General features: G+C 32.8%; 2 protein-coding genes across 4 annotated transcripts; both read left to right on the forward strand.

Annotated features, from left to right (window-relative positions):
• Positions 12,602-15,173, forward strand: LOC109350917 (protein HYPER-SENSITIVITY-RELATED 4-like). Its single transcript, XM_019592225.1, has 2 exons — positions 12,602-13,637; positions 14,634-15,173. The coding sequence occupies exons 1-2, from the start codon at positions 12,624-12,626 to the stop codon at positions 15,021-15,023; spliced, it is 1,404 nt and encodes a 467-aa protein (XP_019447770.1). The 5' UTR covers positions 12,602-12,623; the 3' UTR covers positions 15,024-15,173.
• LOC109350159 (phosphatidylinositol/phosphatidylcholine transfer protein SFH12-like) lies at positions 16,452-22,872 on the forward strand. Of its 3 annotated transcripts, XM_019591319.1 has the most exons (14): positions 16,452-16,613; positions 16,762-16,984; positions 17,677-17,776; positions 17,906-18,172; positions 18,339-18,416; positions 18,510-18,611; positions 18,692-18,741; positions 18,913-19,012; positions 19,588-19,662; positions 19,820-19,882; positions 20,227-20,329; positions 20,983-21,386; positions 21,806-21,880; positions 22,644-22,872. In XM_019591319.1, the coding sequence occupies exons 1-14, from the start codon at positions 16,460-16,462 to the stop codon at positions 22,653-22,655; spliced, it is 1,806 nt and encodes a 601-aa protein (XP_019446864.1). In that variant the 5' UTR covers positions 16,452-16,459; the 3' UTR covers positions 22,656-22,872. The 3 variants fall into 3 exon arrangements, with proteins under 3 accessions (XP_019446864.1, XP_019446862.1, XP_019446863.1); XM_019591317.1 differs by lacking the exon at positions 22,644-22,872 and having other exon boundaries at positions 21,806-21,931; XM_019591318.1 differs by lacking the exon at positions 22,644-22,872 and having other exon boundaries at positions 20,992-21,386; positions 21,806-21,931.

A 23,828-nucleotide genomic window follows, 5' to 3' on the forward strand; every position in this document is an offset into this window, starting at 1 on the left:
GGTTTTGAGGAGAAAATGAGTTAGAAAGCGTTTTAGAAAATTTCAACGGTTGAATATGTTCTTGACATACTCATGAACAACATACTTAAATCTCATCAACATCCATTGGTTGAATGTTGAGAGATCAAGGTTTGAAGATGGAAGAATAAAGGAGAAATGAGAGAAAAAGATGAAGAGAGGGTTTTACCTTCTCTTGAAAATTTGGAAATGAGAGAGTGTGTGAGAAGTGTGGAGTGAAGAGTGCTTTAGGGGAGAGGCCCTCCTAGGCAATCATGAAGATCTCCTAGGGTGGCTAATAGTGAGATTGAGTGATGTGAGGTTTGCTTTATGGAAAGGTAAATCTCGCATCCCAATGCGAAACGACCACTTCGCGGATATGTGCGATAAACATGCTCGAGTATTATCGGCTAATACTTGATCGGATATTATAAATCGCCCGATCGTAATATCCGATTAGAATTTCGGATTTCGGCATTCCGAGTGAAAAATATTTAGAAAATAGGTATGGACAGGTGTATTCAGGATCTATATTGACTCGAACTGAAATTACGAAGCCAACGGTGCGATCGGAATTCGATTCTGAGTTACGGAACTCAAAAACCACTTTTGGAGCCGTACCGGATGGATTTCGGCCCCGACAGTGGTTCAGAACCGACTGTCTCCGAAAATTACCAAAATTTACCACAAAATAGTAAATAAAATTACAAGACTAAAACTCAACTAGAGTTTCGTCTAATTCTTTATCGAAATTGCCCAGAAATTCATTTTCGAATATATAATTAATAAAAATATTAATAAAATCTTATAATTCGAAATCGTAAAATTTGCGGTGTTACATCTATTGTTTCCTAGATGGATACTCGGGTTACAACCAAATTGTTGTTGATCCATTAGACCAAGAAAAGACAGCATTTACTTGTCCTTTCGGTGTATATGCTTATCGGAAAATTTTGTTTGCACTATGTAATGCTCCTGCTACTTTTCAAAGATGCATGCTTGCTATTTTCATCAACTTTGTGGAAAATGCATCGAGGTCTTCATGGATGATTCTTCAGTATATGGGGATTCATTTGAATTATGCCTGAAAAATCTGGAGACAGTACAGGAAAGATGCGCGCAAACAAACTTGGTACTTAATTGAGAAAAATATAATTTCATGGTAACAGGAGGGATTGTATTAGGGCACAAAATTTCAGCAAAAGGAATGAGAGTCGATAAAGCAAAGATAGAAGTGATAGAAAAGTTGCCTCCACCAACTAACGTCAAAAGAATAACGAGTTTTCTAGGACACGTTGGGTTCTATCGAAGATTTATCAAAGACTTCTCAAAAATAGTTAAGCCCCTTTGCAATTTACCTCTTAAAGATTATGTTTTTAATTTTGATGATTCTTGTTTAGAAGCATTCAATAAATTAAAATATAGCTTGGTAACTACCCATATCATAACTACACCAAACTGGAATCTACCTTTTGAATTAATATGTGACGCACGTGATTATGCAGTTGGTTGATTTCTGGGGCAGAAAAAGGAACGGGTTTTTCACGCAATACACTATGCTAGTAAGATTTTAAATGAAGCACAAGTTAATTATGCAACCACTGAAAAAGAGTTACTAGCCATAGTATTTCTTTGGAAAAGTTTAAAAGTTATTTGATTGGGGCTAAAATTATTGTTTACACTGACCATGCCGCAATCAAATATCTTCTAAAGAAACCCGATTCCAAACCACAGTTAATTCGATGGGTGCTACTTTTATAGGAATTTGACTTAGAAATTCGTGACAAAAGTGGAAAAGAAAATCAAGTGGCAGATCATTTGTCACGATTAATCAACAAAGAAGTCATGAACGAAGAAAAGAAAATAGTCGAGGAATTTTCACATGAAAAACTATTTCTTTTGGCAGAACGATCATGGTTTGCTGATATTGCAAATTACAAAGCATCAGGAATTATTCCTGAAAATCTTAACTATGAGCAATGAAAAAAATTTCTCAAAGAAGTTAACCATTATGTTTGGGATGAACCGTATTTGTTCAAAGAAGGGATTGATAGCATTCTAAGAAGATGTATTGATTCTAATGAAGCCCAAAAAATATTACGGCATTGCCATGGTTCAACATATGGGGGGCACTATAATGGAGAATGAACTGCTGCTAAAGTTCTCCAATCTCGTTTTTTCTTGCCTATCCTATTTCAAGATGCTCGAAAATTTGTTCAAAATGTAGTGCTTGCCAAAGAACTGGCGAAGTTGGGAAAAGAAATGAAATGCACCTTCAAACAATTTTAGAAATTGAAATTTTTGACTACTGAGGCATTGATTTCATGGGACCTTTCCCACCATCTTACTCAAATGAATACATCTTGGTGGCAGTTGACTATATTTCTAAGTGGGTAGAAGCAATAGCAACTCCAAAAGCATATTGCAAAACAATTACAAAATTTTCGAAAAACAATATTTTTTGCCGTTTTGGGACACCATGAGTACTTATAAGTAAGTGATGGTGGTTCTCATTTTATAAATTCCAATTACGAAATTTTTTGGAATTTTATGGTGTTAAACATAAGGTAGCATCACCTTATCACCCACAAACAAATGGGCAAGCTGAAGTATCTAACCGCGAACTAAAAAGAATTTTGGAAAAAACCGTCTCTTCGTCAAGAAAAGATTGGTCACAAAAGTTGGATGACACACTATGGGCTTATCAAACTACTTTTCAATCACCAATAGGTCAAACTCCATACCAACTAGTTTATGGCAAAGCTTGTCATTTACCAGTTGAGTTGGAGCATAAAGCCTATTGGGCACTTAAATTTTTAAATTTTGATTTAAATAATGCAGGCACAAAAAGAAATAATCAATTACATCAACTCGAAGAAATGAGGTTCTAGTCCTACGAATCTTCCAAAATTTACAAAGAAAAAACGAAGAAGTACCATGACTCCAAAATTCAATTGAAAAACTTTTCCAAAGGACAAAAGGTGTTTCTTTTCAATTCAATATTCAAATTGCTTCCCAGAAAATTCATATCAAAATGGTCAGGACCATTTGTAATTAAAAATGTAAAAGAATATGGGACAATTGAGCTTGAAGATGTTGAGTCTAGAAGAACTGGGATAATCAAGGGATAGAGGTTAAATCCATATCTTGATGATGGGTTATTTGTCATCAATGTAGAACAAAACTAAAACCTATGCGGGCTAAAAACAGGCGTCAAGCAATTGACGTTAAATGAGCGCTTGCTGGGAGGCATCCCAGTAGTTGGTTAGTTTTTAAATTTATTTTTAATTTATGTTATGTTTTGTGTTTAATTAAATTTGTGCTTAGAGGTAATATGTCATTCTTTAAAAAAATCATACACATCAAATATCTCCTTGAAACTAATTTTTCCATTAGCTTGAGGACAAACCATCATTTAAAGAGGAGGAACATGGTTTAATGCATATGAAATTTTTTAAAGAAAGTTAATAGTGTATATAAGATTGTATAGTTATTTAAAAAGTAATTTGATTGTCCTTAAAACTCAAAAAAAAAATCAAAACTAAAATCAAAGTGGCTAAATGAAAAAATTGTGGCATGATTGCATGATTAGAAATTGCTAAGAATATCTTGACTTAAGCTTTTATTGAGCAAAATGATATATATGCTAAACTTTTTGTGAAAACATCACATAATGTCATAACTTGAAATTTTTTTGAAAATAGAATTTAAATTTGTGTAACATAATCTTTGCAAACATTTTTTAAATCAAAAGTGTAAATCCAAACCAAGTGAGGGAGTGAGCCAAACACGTGAGGATGAAAGTTAAATCATCATTTGATTTGTTTAATTACTCTTGTTTGAGTCTTTAAATCTCTTAATTGCATAAAATTGATAGCAAGTGATCAAGGCATGTTATTTCTGTAGTTGAATCAAATGGCCAAAAAGTCTAACCAAAAATTAGGATTATCCTTTGATAAGCCTCTTTGAGCCAAACAAAGTAAAACATTTTTTCAAATTATCCCATAAAACCGAAAATGAAAACAATGTTCAAAGAGAGCACTAATTTTTAAAAATGGTGTTTGAAAGAATCAAGTTGGGGGACAAAATGGTGGACTTGGCTTCTAAGCTTCTTAAAAAGAATAGGGAGATTTTTTCTTAATATCTTTATAAAAACAACAAAAAAGTTGTAAAAGAAAGTGAAAAACAAAAAGAGAATGAGAAATACAAAGAAAAGCCAAAAAGAAGTCAAAGTTCAAAAGCTAAGAGGTCGGAAAGGAAAATTATGGAAAAAAGTAGAGTGAAGTGCTTCATTGGGAAAATTTTACAAAATGCACTCTTTTTACTTGAACTTAACTTCATTATCTAGAAAAACCATGATTGTCCAAACCAAACCTCATTCCAACAAAAAATAAGACCTTAGTGATCCTTGATTGATTATGCAATTTAAGAGAAAAGGTGAGACAAAGAACAAGTTCAAATTACTACAATCAAATGGTTGAAAAATTGAGTGAAACACTTACCCTTTAAAGTTCCAATTTTGAACATGTGTGCAAAAACATTTTTTGATTGAAAAATATTTGCTTAGGTAAATTTTTGCATATTTTTTAATAAACAAAAGCATACATTCCATGTTTGAAGCATTATGTGTAAAAAAATTCACAAATCATGAAAAATCTCATTAAAAATATTTTTTTATCATGCTTAAGCAAATTTGAAGTCATGACAATCATATCTTAAAAATTAGCCAAATTTTGATTTCGGGTGTACCCTACCATTTGTTTGAGGACAAAGTCTTAAGTTGGGGGGAGTTGATAAGTGCCAAAAATCCTAAATTTCATACACTTTTTATGGCACTTATCATTGGCAAAATTGAGAAAACCAACTTAATTCAACACTTTTTGGATAACATATCACAATCTTGTATTCTTTGTATATTTCTTTTGTACTATATTTTGTAGGATTTAAGTAGAAAGGAGAAGAATTTATCAAAGGCATACAAAGTGCTCAAAATAGGCTAAAATGCTCAACACATAAGCTTGACTCATCAAAATTTCACACTTGACATGCTTAAGCTTGATGTGGCAAGCTATGTGCTTAGCCTTAAACATGACTCAACAAGACTTGGCCTATGTTGAAAAATATGGAGTCAACTTGAAGCTGCTCACTAAGCAGCTTAGCTTGGACCAAGCCACGCCTAGCTGACCTGGACACCAACCTAGCACGGTCAGACCCAACCTGGCACGGTCAGAACACAAGCCTAGCACACACCAACATGCTCAAGCAGACACCTTTGTGGAGCACCTTGATCGCCCAGCTTGGAACCACACACCTGGCCAGATCAGCAAGAACCAAGCCACATCACCATCAGCACAGCTAAATCTGCTCAAGCAGACAGCTTAGCGGTGCCACATAGGAGCTTGGCGATATTCACCCAATAACTTGGTCAATTTCACTTAGCCACCAAGCAACCGTGACACATGCATGACCTCACTCCAAGTAGCCATCATAGCATGTTCAGAGGTAACTCACAATAGTTGGGCAAGTAGCCCACGATATCTTGGGTGAGTCAGCCCGAAGCAGGTGACTAAGCTGCTTGGCCAAGTGACCAAACCCATGCTGAAGGGTTTGGTCAGCAGCTTGGCAGTGGAAGAGAGGAGCTTCACGGTGGTGGAAAACTCCTATAAATAGGAGGCACCTCATGGCACTTAAGGCATTCACATTTTTCATTAACACATACTCCACATTCCACTTCTCTCTAGAATCCGAAATTCTCTCATCTTCTAAACTTTCTTCTTTGTAATTTCTTGGAGGATTTCTTCTCCAAAGTAGTTTAGGTAAGTTTATTTTGTAGTTTCTCCTTAATTCAAGAGGAGAAGGAGTAATCAAATGAAATGTAAAAATACATTTTGCAATATCATTTATGCATGGTAAAGTATCTTAAATCCTTAGATTAAGATGGCTAATGCTCCTAAATTTTAGTTGAATTTTGGCTCACTAATATTTCTTGTAATTTCTTGTTTTATTATACTGAATCATGTTTAAGTTATTACTTTGGAAATTTCAATTATTTAGAAAGTGCTTAATACGGTTTTAGCTTGATCACCTAAAACTTGATTTCAAGATCCAAAATGCTTCTTTTTTAAAGTCTTGACAAATGAACTAAAAAGTAGAAATACACCTTAGTTCATTTGTCAAATCACAGCATCTATTTTAAGCAACTTGTAATCAAGGCTAATGAATATTTATGGAGGCTGAAATAAGGCGTGACAACTTATTTCGTCGAGTGACAATTTTCTATTGATTAGTGTATTTTGCAAGGTTTGAAAATCAATTTTTCTCGCCGGGGGACTGAGGGAAATTTTATGAACTCATGTTTGGAATAACCAAGGTATTACACATAACTTTTATAAACATTTATCATGGAAACATGTTAAGAAATATTTTCATCATTCAAACTAAATTTTCTCCTCAAGAATTTGTGCATAATAGTTTTTTATTTATTTTTACTTATTCAAAGTCCATAAACAAAATAAAACCAAAAATATGTTCAAATTTTATTACTAATATAACATGTTTATAATAATGTTGTATTAGGCAATTCCTTGTGGTTCGACATAACCCTATACTATACTACAATTGAATCTTGAAAGAGATGCAAATGTAAAATAGTAAAGTGTTAACTTATAAATTTTATTTGTTGACAAAGAAAGAAACCTTGAATCAAAGTGCAATTTAATTCATAAATTGTATCTTTGTGAAAAGGAAAAATACACAGTTATAATGACTGATCTAACTACTAACTTTTATTTTCTGTCATTTACTTTCCGTAACTAACTTTTATTTTTTGTCATTTACATTTCCGCAATTAACATTTATTTATTACTTTATTCTTTATTCTTTATATCAACCTTCGAAATAAATGGTACAGTTAATTTCTAACATTATTGTTTTATTTATTTGCTTTTTACAAACCTTCCATAATGAAGTAGTTCAGTTAGTAAAGAAAAACAAAATAAATATTACTCATTATCACTTGTGTTAAATTGTTAAAAAATCATACCATTATACTGGTGTTGGAATTTATTCCAACAAAGCCGAGATGATATGAAATTGTTAATAATTCAATGAAACTAAGTTTTTGATTAAATGAACATTCATGAAACCATTATACCAATGTTGGAATTTATTCCAACAAAGCCGAGATGGCGAGCAAAGAATAATAACTCAATAAAGATAAGTTTTTTATGAAAGGAACATTCTTGAAACCATTATACTGGCCGATCGATATAAAAGACTGATTAAAAGATTTAATCAACTAACTTCGGTTAGTGTGCATACTCATTATGAATAATGAAGTAGTGGAGAGAGAAAATTTACCGAGACAAACGAGCCCCGCGATGTTGAGAGGGACGACGATGGTGGTAATTCGTCAGCAAAGTTTTGAGGGTGAGTCTAGGTGAGACGAGTCCTTTGTATTCATGGATGAGGTGTTATGTTGGATTGGATAGTTCTCATAGCGCATACTAGACGATCTCTAACAACCCCTCTTTGCATTCAGGATCGATGAGAGGGATGCCCAGAAAGTGTTTAATACGACAATGTCCTTAACAGATCGATCATATATCCTTGCGAATAATATTTTTGGTGCGTTCAAATGGGCTTGTTATGGAACCTATACTCTCGGTTATTTTTGAATAGTTTATTGGGAGGATATTGGTATAAGGATAGATGAAATAAATATAACATTCATACATTGAATTCATGGATATTAATTCTCATAGTTTGAGATATAATATCATTCATCATTTGCATTTATGTATGCGGAATATATTGTGTATATTATGTGTGTCTATCTGGATGTAATATTCTGTGTAATTTCATGCTGTCAATGAATAATATTCATTAGATGTCTTACTCCCTTTTCTTTCTGCTTGTTTTCGGTTCACGTTCTAGTTCAGATGGACCGTACCACGAGGATTCGGAGCTACCGATTCTCGATATCCCAGGAGGGGACATGGAGTAGTGACGGGCACTGATACAGCTACACAGGCCCTTGTGCCTTAGAGCTGGAGATGGTTTGTGATGGCTCTACGATGCGCTTCCCCTCACATCATTCAGTCTGCGATTCCTCACGGACCCACTACTACAGGGCCATCTACTCTAAGAGGAGTTAGAACGACGTGCTCAATTCCCCGCCATGGAGGAGAGCTGCTCGACGGACGATGTCCGATCTTCAGGTAGATGTGGGAGCGAGAAGTAGGTTGCAGGGTTCGTCCAATGACCCGGAAGAGGAGATGGAGGCTGAAGAGCAGGAACTGGAAGCCGAAGAGGAGAGCTAGGTGGAGTTAGTCTGTATAGAAGACTCCATTGAGGTGGTAGACTTTTCCTCCGATTCTGAGACGGAGGAGGACTCTAGCGAGTGTCCTAGAACACCCGCTAACACTCGAGCTAGTCACTAGTAGTCATTTTCATTTCTATTTTGCTTTTGAAGAGGGAATCTGTGTAGGGTATTTTTTTAAGGATTTAATATGTATACACTGACAGTGTAAATGTTTTTACACTGTCAGTTAATCATCCACCATTGATTTATTAACTATCATTGACTCTCAAACAAAAGTAATACAAATCAATGATAGATGATATGCTGACAGTGTAAAAAACTTTACACTATCAATGCACAGATTTTAAACTCATTTTTTAATGTGTTAAATAAATCGGTCTACTTTGTATATATTCAGTTTAGACAAGACTTGATTCTGCTTTGCTTTTCGTACAAACATTTTCCGTTATTTTCAATAAAGAATTATTCCACGATATGTTAAGTGACTTTTGATTACCATTAAGTAACAATTGTTGTCTTTTCTGCAATTTAGATTACTTAACGTGATGTCCCGAAAATGAATCGAATATAAAGAAAATAAGTTCATATTATATTATTCAAAAACAATTTACTCATTTTTTGGCAATGTTGTTAGAGTAATTTTCGAGGCGTTACAAATAGCACATGTTATGTCCCATAAAATGTATCACTTTATAATTGATCATAAAAATATTTTATTATCAAAATTTTAATTTATATTTTTTTCCAACCAATTATATCATCTAATACATAAAATGTATATTTTTTTTAGGACAAAAAGATGAATTCCTTCTTAACAAAATGGGAGGGTGTGGGGTACCATGTGGTTGGTATACACGGTTTGGAGAAACCAAAACGGGCAAATGGTTTTGTAAAACCGTGGGTTGTATTGGTGGGAATGTTTGAATTTCTGATTTAGAGATTATTTATGGCACACGGCAATGGTGGAAAATGGAAATGGAACATAGAAAAGTGAATTTGTATCACTACAATAATCACTCTCTCTTCAAAGCAATTTTTTCTTCTTCTCCAAATAATGACTCATTTGGAGTCTTCTTCTTCTTCATTCAAACCTTTATTATCATCTTCCTCCTTCTTGTTTATAGTATAATTTCATGAGACAAATAAAATATTGATGAACATGATTTTAGAAGAAACTTAAGGTTCTATTTTTGTACCCCAAAAAACTATCACTTCTTAGGGTAATTAAGATATTCTCTACCACTTTTCAACAAAATTACAAAATTATTAAAAATAAATATCTTGCCGAAAAAAGATCTTTGGATGTTAATATTTTTAAATATTACTGAGAATATCTCTTACTTTTTGGTAAGGATATATTTTTTTTGGGTCTTAAAAATAGAAACCTTAATTTTTTAATTGTTCTGAGAATCAAATGAATCTTATATGAGAAAAAGATGTATGTACTGACAATGTATGAGTTTTATACACTGTCATTGCATCATTCACAATTGATATTTAATTGTTATTGACTTTTCAAAAAAAATAATCTAAATTAACGATAGATGATGGAGCACATGTGTATAAATCTTTACATGCATAAATTTTATACTCATCTTATATTACAATCACATTCCATTATTTGTCAAATTGATATGAAAGAGAGACAGATAAAATAAATCGTTAGTTTATTAGTTGTTAGTATGTTAGTATTTTGTTGTGGGTAAGACTTCATCCTCAACCTCCTACACCCTACCATCTAATCACTTTATAACTTCTTTTTTTGTTGATGGTGGGACTCGAACTCACAACCTTCTGTACTCCATTCCTTATGAATGTGTGGTCCTTCTGAAATCAAAATATGCATATTGTTGATCTTATCTTATGTGATTTTCCATCAACAATAATACTCTGGTACAAGATAAATCAATTAAAACACATATAACCAATTCATTTTAAAAATACTTATGTATATTTAATTGAATAATATCTAATTAATAGTTTAAATAATCTTGGATCCAGTAAAATTTCAGACAACTTTCCGATGCTACTTCTGTTATTCCATCCCACAATAAGAGTCAAACCAAAATACTTAAACAATGATGAAGTAGTAACCTGAATAGAGATTTAATGTTTAAATCTTATCTTATAATAATAATAATAATAATAATAATAAAAGATTAAAAATTTGATTAACATAACATATTTTTATTGACATATGATACATGATTTGGGACCTGATCTTTGTTGGTAGTATCATATGAAAACATGACTAAAACTTAGGACAACATTTATTATCTCAAAAAATATATTAGTTATGTATTATATTGTGTAATTAATCAGAAAAATAATTAATTATTATATTTTAAATTTAGAAAAATTCAAAATCAAAGGAAGTTTGATATTTTTACAACACCAAATATATGCTCTCCTAGACCTAGGGTTGAGCAGGATCCGGCCTTACCCGTTCATTCAGTACGACATGATCGTGATTGGATCTGAATAGGGACGAGTATCTTTAGGACTAGGGCCAAGTTCGGGTTCAAAGATTAGACCCGGTCAATATTTAAGGTCGAGTATGGACCAAACATGACTCGTCCCGTCCCATTGTTACTCACTCATCATGTTTGTATGTGTCTCTATTCAAATATATATAGACTAATGTCATTTTTTGGAAGAAAATATCATTGATTCTCCACATTTTCATCATATATACATGATTAATATATATATATATATTATTGAGAAGACTTTAACTAAAAGTAATATGCATTATATTTAATCGAGTATAGGATCAGGTTTGAGTTTAATGGTTGATCTGATCGATGTTTATGGTCGGGTTAGCTTCGGGTCTAGGGTCGAGTTCAGGTTCACTAAATGACTCGACCAACATTTAAGATCAGGTAAAGATAAGTCTTAACAAGTCTCAACCTCACCCATGCTCACCCCAACCTAAGTATAGAGATCACATGTCCCAAATCGAGTTTTACTCCATGTTCCAAGCCAATTAGTATGCTCTATTTTATTATTTTTTGCTTTTAAATTTTTTATTTTATCCATATATTAATATATAATTGATTTTGGACATGAAATGGGACATCAATAGGTAAAGGTGATCCCCTTCCCCAACGCTCACTTTTGTACCAAAAGAGGCGAGGTTTCCTTTACGTGGCTTACTTTTCAGTTTTGTCTTTGCTGCATACTAATAAGATAATGAATATTCAGAATTTCTAAGAACTTATTGATGGGGGAAATTTTAGAAGAAGCTTCTCAAGAAAGCACTTGTAGAGAAATTTCAATAGTAAAAACTAATATTAAAGAATGTAGATCATTTCTCAAAATCATGTTCCAAATCTAATAAAATTTTGATATTTATTAAAACAATTGAATAATGGAAAAAAATTAAAGTGATATGTTATTTTTTTTTGGAGTAAATAACACTAATACCCTTAAGTTATAGTGAAATTACACAAATTACCCAAACATTTTTAAAACCTATACAAATCACTCATAATTATATATATACATTACACTGACAACCTCTATAAGATAGATAAGTATAATTTCTTAAATAAAAAATAGTGACGGGTGTAATTAAGTCAAACAAAATATGATATATCGTGAAGACAAATCCAAATAGTACAAGAGTCAATGTTTATTATTTATTTTGCTTAGTTATAACATAGTATGAGAGTAATTTAAACACATGCTTAGACTTATTCATGCAGTTTGTAACGAATAAAAAATAATGAATATACACCAAGTTTATACTATTTGGATTTGTCTTCACAATATACCATATTTTATTTGACTTAATTACACACGTCACTATTTTTGTTTAAGAAATTACACTTATATCTGTTACAGGTAATCAGTGTAATATATATGTATAATCAGGGGGTGTGAGTGTAACTCACTCTATTTTTTCAAAATTTTGAGACATAATTTTTTTGATAATATCAATAGTATTACATTTTTGGATAAGAAACTAATTCTTTTAGGGTTCGTGGTTGTCATTCACAACAAGTGTAAATCTCAAGAATTGAACTCTCGAACTTGTGGATCCAGTAAAACCTTACACCAGTGAACTAATGTCCTTACATACTTTTAACACATAATGAGATCAATGGGATTCTATTTAGAATTAATTAAGATATAGTAAGACTTTCTCTTAGTATATTTTGTACTTATTTAGAATTAGGAATAATTGGCAGGAAATTAGCATAGATTGAAGAAGTTGTTTATGCAAACTTTGTATATATATATTTCATTATACACTAATACTACTTCATTTCACAAACCTCACTTCCTCCACAACACAAACATGTCCTTCTTTTCTTCCTCCACCACTGAGTCCAAGGTAGCCATTGCTAAAACCGTCCTCTCAACCGTTGGCTCGGTCATGGCCACCGTAGTGCTAGTCCACTCAATAACCAATGACTTACTCCCTGACGAATTCCACAACCTTTTCACGAATGGAATACGCCGCCTTTTCTCTTCTTGCTCCTCCAAAACTACGATGGTTTTTGACGAGTTCAAAGGCCTCGACAACAACGAAATCTACGAAGCCGCAGAAATCTACCTCGGCAACAAAGTCCCCCTCTCAACACAACGAGTCAAAGTAACTAAACCCGACACAGAAAAAAACTTTACCCTAACCCTAGATCAAGGCCAAACCATAACCGACATTTTCAACGACATAAAGTTCAACTGGATTCTCATATCCCATCAAGTAGAGTCTCAAAACTTCTTCAACCCACGTGAAGTCCGCGTCGAGGTTCGTTCTTTCGAACTAACTTTCCACAAAAAGCACAAAGACATGGTGTTAAACACATACCTACCTTTCATTATCAACGAAGCAAATTCATTGAAGCAAGAAAGAAGGGCATTGAAGATATTCATGTTGGAAGATGAATACAAGAAATATTACCCAAATGATGCATGGGTAGGGACAACCTTGGACCACCCATCAACGTTTGAAACAGTGGCATTGGACACAAAGGTGAAGGAGTTTGTGTTGGAAGATTTGAAGAGATTTGTGAAGAGAAAAGAGTATTATAGGAAAGTTGGGAAAGCATGGAAAAGAGGGTACTTGTTATATGGACCACCAGGAACTGGGAAATCTAGTCTTATAGCTGCAATGGCGAATTATTTGCGTTTTGATATATATGATTTGGAGTTGGGAGCGTTGCGTTCTAATTCTGATTTGAGAAAGTTGTTTATTGGGATGAATAATAGGTCCATTTTAGTTGTTGAGGACATTGATTGCACTATTCAGTTCCATCATAGGAATGCTACATCACAAGAAGAAACAACTAAGGACAAAAATAATAATCAGGTTATAGTCTCTCTCATTGCTTATTCTGTTTAAAGATCATCTGTCTATATCTCACTCTATTTTCCAAACTACGTGTTAATATATGATTGGTTTGGAACATGGAATACGATATCATTGTGGATAAGTGATCTCCATCCTTTACTTATATGTGTGTCAAAATCATCTCCTTTAACTCTGTCTCATTCCATTAAATTTTGATGAAAATTGAGTTGCTAAAAAAAGTTAAAGTGACATGTAATTTTTTGTATTATGTATCAATAATGTGATTGGAAGAGATATGATTCATGATATAATTTTAGGTATATTTGTTCATTACTTGCTTCATTTTATACTATCTTTTTTTTTATGATTTGTAATCATTAAAAATTAAATTAAATTGTTAAGTGATAATTGATTTATGATTTTGTAGGAAAAACATTCAAAAGCATATTTTCTTATTTGTTTTGATTTTTTAAAATTTATGGAACACATGGAGGGTCACAACATTTTTTATGACTAGAGGAACAATTTATTGTTTGTTTATTCTCTGTCATGCACTTATTACCTTCTACGTGGGATTTCAATCATTTCAACATTGTTAATAATAATTATTATTTTATATAAATAATCATACAACAAGTCAGTTCATGAAAAAAAAAACAGAGCTGAGGGAAGTCATTGAGTAATACTGAAAATGATATATTCTTGGCATCCAAAATATATCATTACTTTTCTTTAAAAAATCCCAAAAAATATTGACAAATAATTGGTTTAATAATGTAAAGGCTTAAAAAATCAAAAATTTGTCAGTCACATAATCCAAAAACAATTAGTTCAAGAAGATTTCCTTAATTATATCAAAGTAAACTTTAAAATTATTTTATATAGGTATCAAAAATTTTATTTTCTCACAAATTTGACTTAATATAAAGAATTGGTGACTCTATCATGAGTTTCATCATTATGATAGAATACATTATAGTTCTATCTTATTATTATATTTTGCTGTAAATATAGGTGACTCTATCAGGACTACTGAATTTCATCGATGGGTTATGGTCAAGTTGTGGTGATGAAAGGATTATAGTATTCACAACAAACCATAAACAAAAGCTTGATCCAGCATTGCTTCGACCAGGTCGCATGGATGTTCATATTCACATGTCTTATTGCACCTCTTGTGTTTTTAGGCATCTTGTCAAAAACTACCTTGATATTACCGAACACTCTCTTTTTCAAGAGATTGAGGAGGAACTTCAGAAAACACATGTAACTCCAGCTGAAGTGGCTGAGCAACTTTTGAAGAGTTGTGACATGGAAACCACTCTAAAAGAGCTAGTAGATTTTCTTAGAAGAAAGAAAGAAAATCAGGAACAAGAGTCCAAAGATAAAGAAGAAGAAAAATGATGAGGACAAAGGAGAATGTGTTGATGAAGTTGATGCTAATGATGAAAAGAAAAGTGATAATTGAATTAGAGTTGAAACATTTTCTATAGTTTAAATTAGAGTTAAGTAATTAGTTCAATTTGGTTAAGGTCATGTGGTCTATGATCAAATGGGGAGTGATTTGGTTATGTAGTTCTATAATTTGAAACAATAAAACATCTTATTTAAGCCAATGACACTTGTATATTTTTTATTCTATGTTATTGATGTTCTTCATTCAAAACTCACTTTTTTTTTTTTGGTATATTGGAAACTTGAAAAAAAGACAAAAGATTAATTAATATTAGAGATGATAAAATGGGACAAAAATTTAAGTGGGCACAGGACAAAATTTAATGTTCTTCTCATTTTAAAACGAGTTAACAGAATTTCTAGGAAATCGGCTACTTTAATTTGTTTACCACCCTTATCACAAACTTAATTTTAACAACCTAATTACACTCAATCCAAATACGAATATTTGTGTATAAAAACATTTTACCTTTAATAAATGGCTCAAGAGAAATCTTAGATTAGTTTCACACACTCTATTCGAGACCATGTTGTAAAAAAAACAGTAACAATAATTAGCATGAAACATGGAAGAGAAACTTTAGTATGAATGGAATAGCCTTAAGTTTCGCCCAACAACTTGTTTCTTTCATTTTGTGCCTATTATTATCATTCTTCTCAATTTAGAAAACTCTTAATCCATTTTTGTCAATGGTCCTCACTGTTTCTTAAACAATAAACCTATTTTCAGGATAAACCATCTTCTTATAATAACTCTTCTCTCTTATTCTCTTTTTCTTTCTTAGATTCTCTTCGCTTTTAAGAGGTTATTCCATTACCTTCATTTCTCTTTTTGTTACAATTCTGTTTTTATTTCTTATAATTCTACTTTTTTGAAGAGCTTTTGTATTTAAAAAAAAATTCGGTAATGCAAACTTGTATGTTTTATAAACTTGGCAAATGATTTTATAACACGTTTCTTCATATTATTTGTAACAATGTTTTATTTATTTGAATAAGTGAAAATGAGGTAGTCTGTATTTTGTGTTTTGAAGTAAATTACAAAAACTTTCACCGATTATGATACACAGTGATTTGGCCGCAATATTGCAGTTGCAATGCCCCACAATTTTATCATACCATAATTATAGTATGATTATACTAAACCACAATTTGTATCACAACTACGTTAAACAGCATCAAAATATATTACGTCACATCGAATCGCATCAAATTTAGAAATATTTATTTAATCCTAAAGGCCGCAACTGCAATCACGATTTAAAACAGTGTCGATATTATTTGTCCCAAACATTATCTTAAATATATTTACGCTGTACAATATGTGTGCTATGCACTTCATTTGGGTACACATCATTGTTGAAGTTTAATGAATTACTAATAATATGAAGAAATATTTTATGCATGGCAGGGCATTTAGGAGTGCTGTTGTTATTCCGCCATCTTATGATGAGTGGCAGTGCTTAATTCTCCTGAATACCCAACACAACATATCAACAAAACTAACCAACATGTCTGGACCTATGTCCCCCAAGACAGGTTTCATTTCCGATATTTTTTCGGCTAACTAAATGTCGCTCTCATTAATCAAACTTTAATTTTAAGATTTTGGTCTATATAAAGATCTAGTAAGGCCTTACAAGTTGATTGTTTAATGTACGATATGTTTGTGGTTGTTACATTGCAGCTCTCGAGAAGACCGACCACGTCGGTTCTTTTAAAAAGAAGGCAATGAGTCTAAGGAATTCGATAACGAGAAGGAGCAGAAGAAGCAGCAGCAAGGTCATGTCTGTCGAAATTGAGGATATCCATGATGCTGAGGAGTTGAAGGCTGTTGATGAGTTCCGTCAGGCACTTGTTTTGGATGAGCTACTCCCCGAAAAGCATGATGATTATCATATGTTGCTCAGGTCATTTCACTTTTCGTGATCGGCTTAACATGGTTTTAAATTGCGGTAGTGGAAAATTGCGGAAATCGTGATTCATTGGCCCATAACGAAGTTATAATAATAAGCCTTAGTTCTACTAGATGGTGTTTGGGTCGAGACTTACCAAAATCAAAGCATTGCAGCCGCAATTGTGACTGCAAACCACAATTTAAATTATATGGCTGTTGTCCCAATTGTGGATAAGTTGCATTTACTACCTTCTAAAAATAATTATTAAAACTTTATAGCTATTGCGGCTGCAATTCGGGTTGTTATATAATTATGGATTTATTTTCTTTATCCACTTGCCGCTTTCACAAGTGCCTATTTTGCATCGCACAAAGGAGAGGAGGGAAATTGGTTCTAAATTTTCCAACAAGAATAAACTATGATATTGCGACTATAATTGCAATTCGTTTTGTTAGAAATAGTTTATATTTCAGCATATAAGTAATGTTACATAGATAAAAACCTGGAAAGAATTTATCCTGAATTTGTTAGAAGTAGTTGTAGGATAAGTATTTATTTATCAATCATCAACCAATGTAAATAACAATTCTAACACATTATTGGAAATCTAGCAAAAGCAATTCTGATTTTCTATTATTTTTCCATTAATGGATGAGTTAGAACTTGAAACATTTCCCTCTCTATTCTTATGTTTTGTTATTCAGATTCCTCAAGGCCAGAAAATTTGACATTGAGAAATCCAAGCAAATGTGGTCTGACATGCTCCAGTGGAGGAAGGAATTTGGTGCTGACACCATCATAGAGGTATTTACTTTACACCAACAATTTTTCGATGGTTTTAAGGTCTGCTTGCGAGTTGAGTTTTTCGGATAAGAAAGTGAAAGAGAAGGCATCGAAACCAACTTTTATATGCTTATCTCTTCTTTATTCCAGGACTTTGAATTCAAGGAACTAGAAGAAGTGTTGCAATATTATCCTCAAGGAAATCATGGAGTAGATAAGGATGGACGACCAGTTTACATTGAGAGATTGGGTCAAGTCGATGCTACCAAGCTGATGCAAGTTACAACCATGGATCGCTATGTCAAATATCATGTTAGAGAGTTCGAAAGGACATTCGATCTGAAGTTTGCAGCTTGTTCCATCGCTGCGAAGAAGCACATCGATCAAAGCACGACCATCCTCGATGTGCAGGGAGTGGTATGCATGATAAATAGTTACTTTCAAGGTTTTAATTTTTTGTCTGAAATCACATACATGTATAAGTGAAGTAGTTATTTAAACAAATTTACTAAGTGACATGCTAAAGTGAAGAAAAATTGAGGAAAAGATGCTGAAAAGTTATAGTATTGTTGTCATGTTACAGGGACTTAAGAACTTCAACAAACATGCAAGGGAACTTGTCACTCGCCTTCAGAACATTGATGGAAACAATTACCCAGAAGTATGTTTTTCGTCGTAAAATCGAGTTTTTGTTGTGAATAAATATTGTGGATTACAGAGTTGTAATGTCATGTAACTGGTTGCTTCACTGCAGACCTTGAATCGCATGTTCATCATCAATGCAGGTTCCGGATTCAGAATGTTGTGGAACACCATAAAATCCTTCCTTGATCCAAAGACCACAGCAAAAATCCATGTTAGAACATAGACCACATGCTATCTTTTTGTTTTGTCAAGAAACATGTTTCTTTCCTAATTGAACTTGTAATTTATCAGGTTCTTAGCAACAAATATCAAAGCAAATTGCTTGAAATAATTGATGCTAGGTGAGTTCATTATCACTGATTCAATATTAGAGTAACCTTGTTTTCTTGTGTCACAAGTAATCTCAATCCTTGTTTTACTCCATAGTTGTTCATTCTGTGTATTGAAATGTTTTCTTAACATTTGCTCAAGGTTTTTGACAAGCTTCACATTTATTGTTTCTGCTTTGACAGTGAGTTGCCTGAGTTTTTAGGAGGTACTTGCACTTGTGCTGATAATGGAGGCTGCATGCGTTCTGATAAGGGCCCATGGAAGGATCCAGAAATAATTAGGGTGGGCTTGCAATCTGTTTTTGTTTCTCTTATTATAATCTAGTATAACCAAGGCTATCTCTTCACCCAGTGTTTAAAATTGTGGTTGCAGTCGCGGTTACTGCGATTGCGGCCGTTGCAATGTGGATTATTTTGTGATTTTTGATGTCAATGCATCTGATGCAGCCTGATGTGGTTGTGTTGTGACCAAATGGGTCCGATGCGGTTGCATTGCAGTCACATCATTGTGATTCAGTGTCACACCGTAATTGCGGTGTGATGCGGTTGCGGCAGTCACCGCAACCGTAATATTGCAGCCGCATCGCTTGATGCGGTCCACAATTTGAAACATTGTCCTCACCCTATGGGGAATGAATTAATCTTTTTCGCCCTTTTGGGATACATGATTGGCCTTCCAACAAGTGTCGCTTCCAATATTCGTACATTTGACCTTCTTTTTTTTGTCTATCTGGGATCCAATAGAGTCTTATACTATTAGACCAGCACTTTGTTGTTCTATTATAATCTAATATGATAATTTGTGTTCCATTTATGGATGGATTCAGAAGCTTATGAATTTGATAAATGGACTTGCAGATGGTTCAAAATGGGGAGCACAAATGCTCAAGGAAATGTGAGCCTCAAGTCCTAGAAGAGAAAACAACTTCTGAGGTAAGATAGCTTATTCAAAGGCATTGCTTCTGTTAAAAAACACATTGGTCATTCATTAAAATCTCTATAAATGTTGTGGTCTTCTCTATTTTTTGTATTATATTTTAGTTCCCTTTGGTATTGGTGAACTTTGAAACTAATCTTTAAGCATTCTCAGGGAAATCAAACTTCCACTTTAGAGGCAAATCTCACTGCACAATTGTCTTCTGTTTTTGCTGAGGTATGCAACTATCCATCCATTAGTATTATCCATGCTTAATAGGGTTAGCAATGAAAATATGTTACTATTACTTCTTTATTATACGGTTTATCTAAAAGATTAGTTTATCGGATACGATACTTATCCGATACGTCGATACGCATATTCTTGAAAATACAGGATATGATACATTTGTATCGATGCTTCATAGCCTCCTCGTGTTTCCTAAACCGATACGTCGATACGCATAATATTGTTGATATTATCTTATGTGATTTTCATCAACAATAATACTCTTGTATTTTGAAATCTTAGTGTCCCTTGTTACCTTAGTTCTAACTTTTGTAAGAACATAAATCCTACAGGTTCCTGCTACTAAAGCTTACAACTATGAGGACTTTGTCCCTGCAGCTGATAAAACTGCTTGGAAAAAGGTTGATGATAATGACAAATTTGCAGTATCAAAAGGTACACCATGGACAAAAATGTATTTCTTTGTTAGTTCTATAGTATAATATATCTTCCTTAAACATTTGAAGTCTAGGCCAACTCAACTATGTGTGGTGACATATGGAAATCACTTGTCCCGGTGTCTCAAGCCAATCAAAATGTTACTTTTTTTGATACTTTTTTTTTTAAATTTGCTTTTATTCGTGTGACAATATGTGATTGGTCTGGGACAGGAAATAAGACACTGTTAGAAACAGGTGATCGTTTTCGTGCGGTCACATCCTTCTGTTTATGACATTTCTTATGCAGCTAATTCAACTATTATGTAACATTCCTTAGAGGTGTTAGACATATTCATTTATTAGGTAGTATTTGGTAAATGTGTTAGAAGGACGATAAATAACTAATTAATTCATAAATAAAATATAACATGAATATGAAGTTCAAGGTCCATTTACGAGTTGAGTTTTGGAGGGTAAAGAACAGAAAGTGAAAGTTTTAGAGTCATCTCACAAGTGTATTTTATATCACAAGTGTGTTTCATGACTATGACGTCTTTCCTTTCCATTCTTCCACTCTAAAACTCGACTCGTAAAGAGACCGTAAGAGTGAGATGAAGGCTTATCCTTGTGTTCCCTTGGCATTTATGAACTGAATTACTTTTGTTAAACTCATGGTAGCTGGAGAAGAAAGTTACAACACCATGGCTGATTCATGCAAGATTCATGAGAAAGTGAATTCCCAGATTTTCACTGGTGTAATGGCCTTTGTCATGGGAATAGTGACAATGGTGAGAATGACAAGAAACATGCCAAAGAAGCTCACTGATGCTAACTTCTACTCCAACAATTCTGTGTATGCTGGTGACCAACAAGTTTCTTCTAACCAAATGACTACAAACCCTGCCATTTCTGCTCAAGAATTTGTCACTGTCATGAAGCGCATGGCTGAGTTGGAAGAGAAAATGGTTCACATGAACCAGAATGCTTCTATGCCACCAGAGAAGGAGGAAATGTTGAATGCTGCTATAACCAGAGCAGATGCTTTGGAGCAAGAGCTTATGGCAACCAAGAAGGTAAATAATATATATATAGTTGTGCCTAGATAGATTATTCGATCCATGTAGCCAATCCTACCTGGCAGGATAATGGCTTGTTGTTGTTGTATAGTTGCGCCGAGAGGCACCTCAATAGGTAAAGATGTGGGACATAAAGTGTGAGTATCTGAGTTCAAACCTTAAGCTGCTGCACATTTCTCCTCTCGAAATATAAAGTTTAATTATGCACATGATTTTTGCTTTTATTTTTTTTCATTCTCTTTGATATCATTTATCTTATTGATACTCAAGAATTTATAACATTCTTACACAATAATGTTTTTTTTTATAAATATGATCATCTCTCATATTTTCACATATTTTTAGTGATGTTATTTTATAAACCTATGCTCTCTCCTTATTATGAAAGGTTTTTTCTTAATGTTTCTGATTTATAGGCTTTGGAAGATTCACTTTCCCAGCAAGAGGAACTTTCTGCTTATATTGAGAAAAAGAAGAAGAAAAAGAAATTGGTAAGTATACTACCTACCCATATATTGCACACTTAGTGCAGTAGTAACTCTGCTCCATACGGGTACAATTCTAGTTAATTGTTTTCTGAAACATAGAGGGTGAGTTTCAGCATTAGCATTGATAATTTGAGTCGTTCTGTTTATCTTTGTATGATATCGACTTAAATTAGGGCATATATGAGCATACTTGTTTTTTTGAGAAGGGTCTTATTCACTCTAAGTATAGGCAAAGTGGGCTTGTGGACTATAGCTATACAATTAAAAAAATAAAAATTACATAAAATTAAAAAATAAATTTTATGTCACTATAATATTTTATTAAATTACATATAACACTATAATGTGATAGTTTAAACAATTTAATATTACATATCCTTCAAATCTAATAGAAAATTAAAATATAACACTTAATAATTAAGATTATAATGTCTGTGAGCGGCTCGTCCTACCCGTTAAAAAAAGCACATTGGTGAAGCGAGCATTTTGGTCTAATTGACAATTTTTTTATCCGCCCAACAACCACAGATGGGCCAGGCCCATGGGCATAGTTCAATTTCCCAATGACAATCAAGATAATAGTAAGGTTATTTGACTTGTGACAAGTTATCGGTCCAAATCCTGAAAAGAGATTCTTTGATTACGACAGAAAGATTGCATAGACCTTCCCAAACCCCACTAGGTGGAAGCTTATGCACTAGGCCACCTTTTTTATTTTTTGAAATGTATTCTTTTTTTTTGTTTAACATTTTGTTTTATAATGCAGTTCGCATGGTAAGCTCTCAATACATGTGGGGATTATTCTTACTTTGGGCTTTGGAAGAATTCCCAGATACCTTTGTTATGACATTCAATATTTGAAATATGATATTAAGTGGTGTAGGGTAGGACTTGGTCTCTATGTATATAAAAAGTGATGCACAATGTATCAAAAGCCAGTCCTATTTTGGACCTACAGGAATGAATATCTTATAGTAAATAAAAATTAGTCAGGACATCTCGATATTTAAGAAAATCTAACAAACAAATTTAGCAATTTTATGGTATCTTTACAAGTTGATTTTTAGAGGGTAGAAAAAAGTTTGAGACTCATAAAATAAACTTGTAAGATGACTCTCATACCTTATATTTTCATACATTTTTCTCTGAAAATTAACTAACGAACAAACTTATTAATGCATCCGATGTAGCTAATACACAAATTATTGCATCCAAAATTTGGTGAAAAATGATAAGTGCAACAGTGATAAAGCACATTTCTGCAGTGATAGATATATGGTGGGATGAAAATTAAATTTAAAAATTATAGAGCACAATCGGATTATATTTACTTATAGAAAAATATAATTTAATTGTTCTGACTATATAAACCTATTTAAATAGAGATATATCAACCTCTTAAAGTCTCTCTAAAACATAACTGAAATGCATAATTGCATAATTAAAACAAATTATATCAAAAATATGACTGAGATACTAGTACAATAAAAATGATGAAATTATGTTGAAATATCAACAATATGTTCTTATAAATTTGATTATCATAGTTACACGTTCTGATTAGTAATATGTTCTTATATCTTGTTGGGTATTCCAAGTGTGAATGAAAAAATCTCACATTGGGAAAAATGGATAAGTTAAAGAGCACATAAATAGATGAACTCATAGACCTAATGCTTTAAAGAGATGTGATGTTAAGTCCACTTATATGTTTCTTTCACTCATGGATAAAGATCTCCAAACATATCTTAAGTTGTTCAAAAAATAGCAGGCATGAGGAGCTCTTTTATGAGAATAAATATATGTTTTGGGAAGAAGCTAACAATTATTAAAAAAAATCAATAGAAAACTTGCATATATTCGTAGTTAAACTCCTTTTGAGAAAAATCATTAAGATTTCATACTGATAAAAGAAATATTTAATTATTAATATATTTGGTACATTATTGAT

This window comes from Lupinus angustifolius, chromosome LG06 (assembly GCF_001865875.1).
Source record: "Lupinus angustifolius cultivar Tanjil chromosome LG06, LupAngTanjil_v1.0, whole genome shotgun sequence".
Lineage (NCBI taxonomy): Eukaryota > Viridiplantae > Streptophyta > Magnoliopsida > Fabales > Fabaceae > Lupinus > Lupinus angustifolius.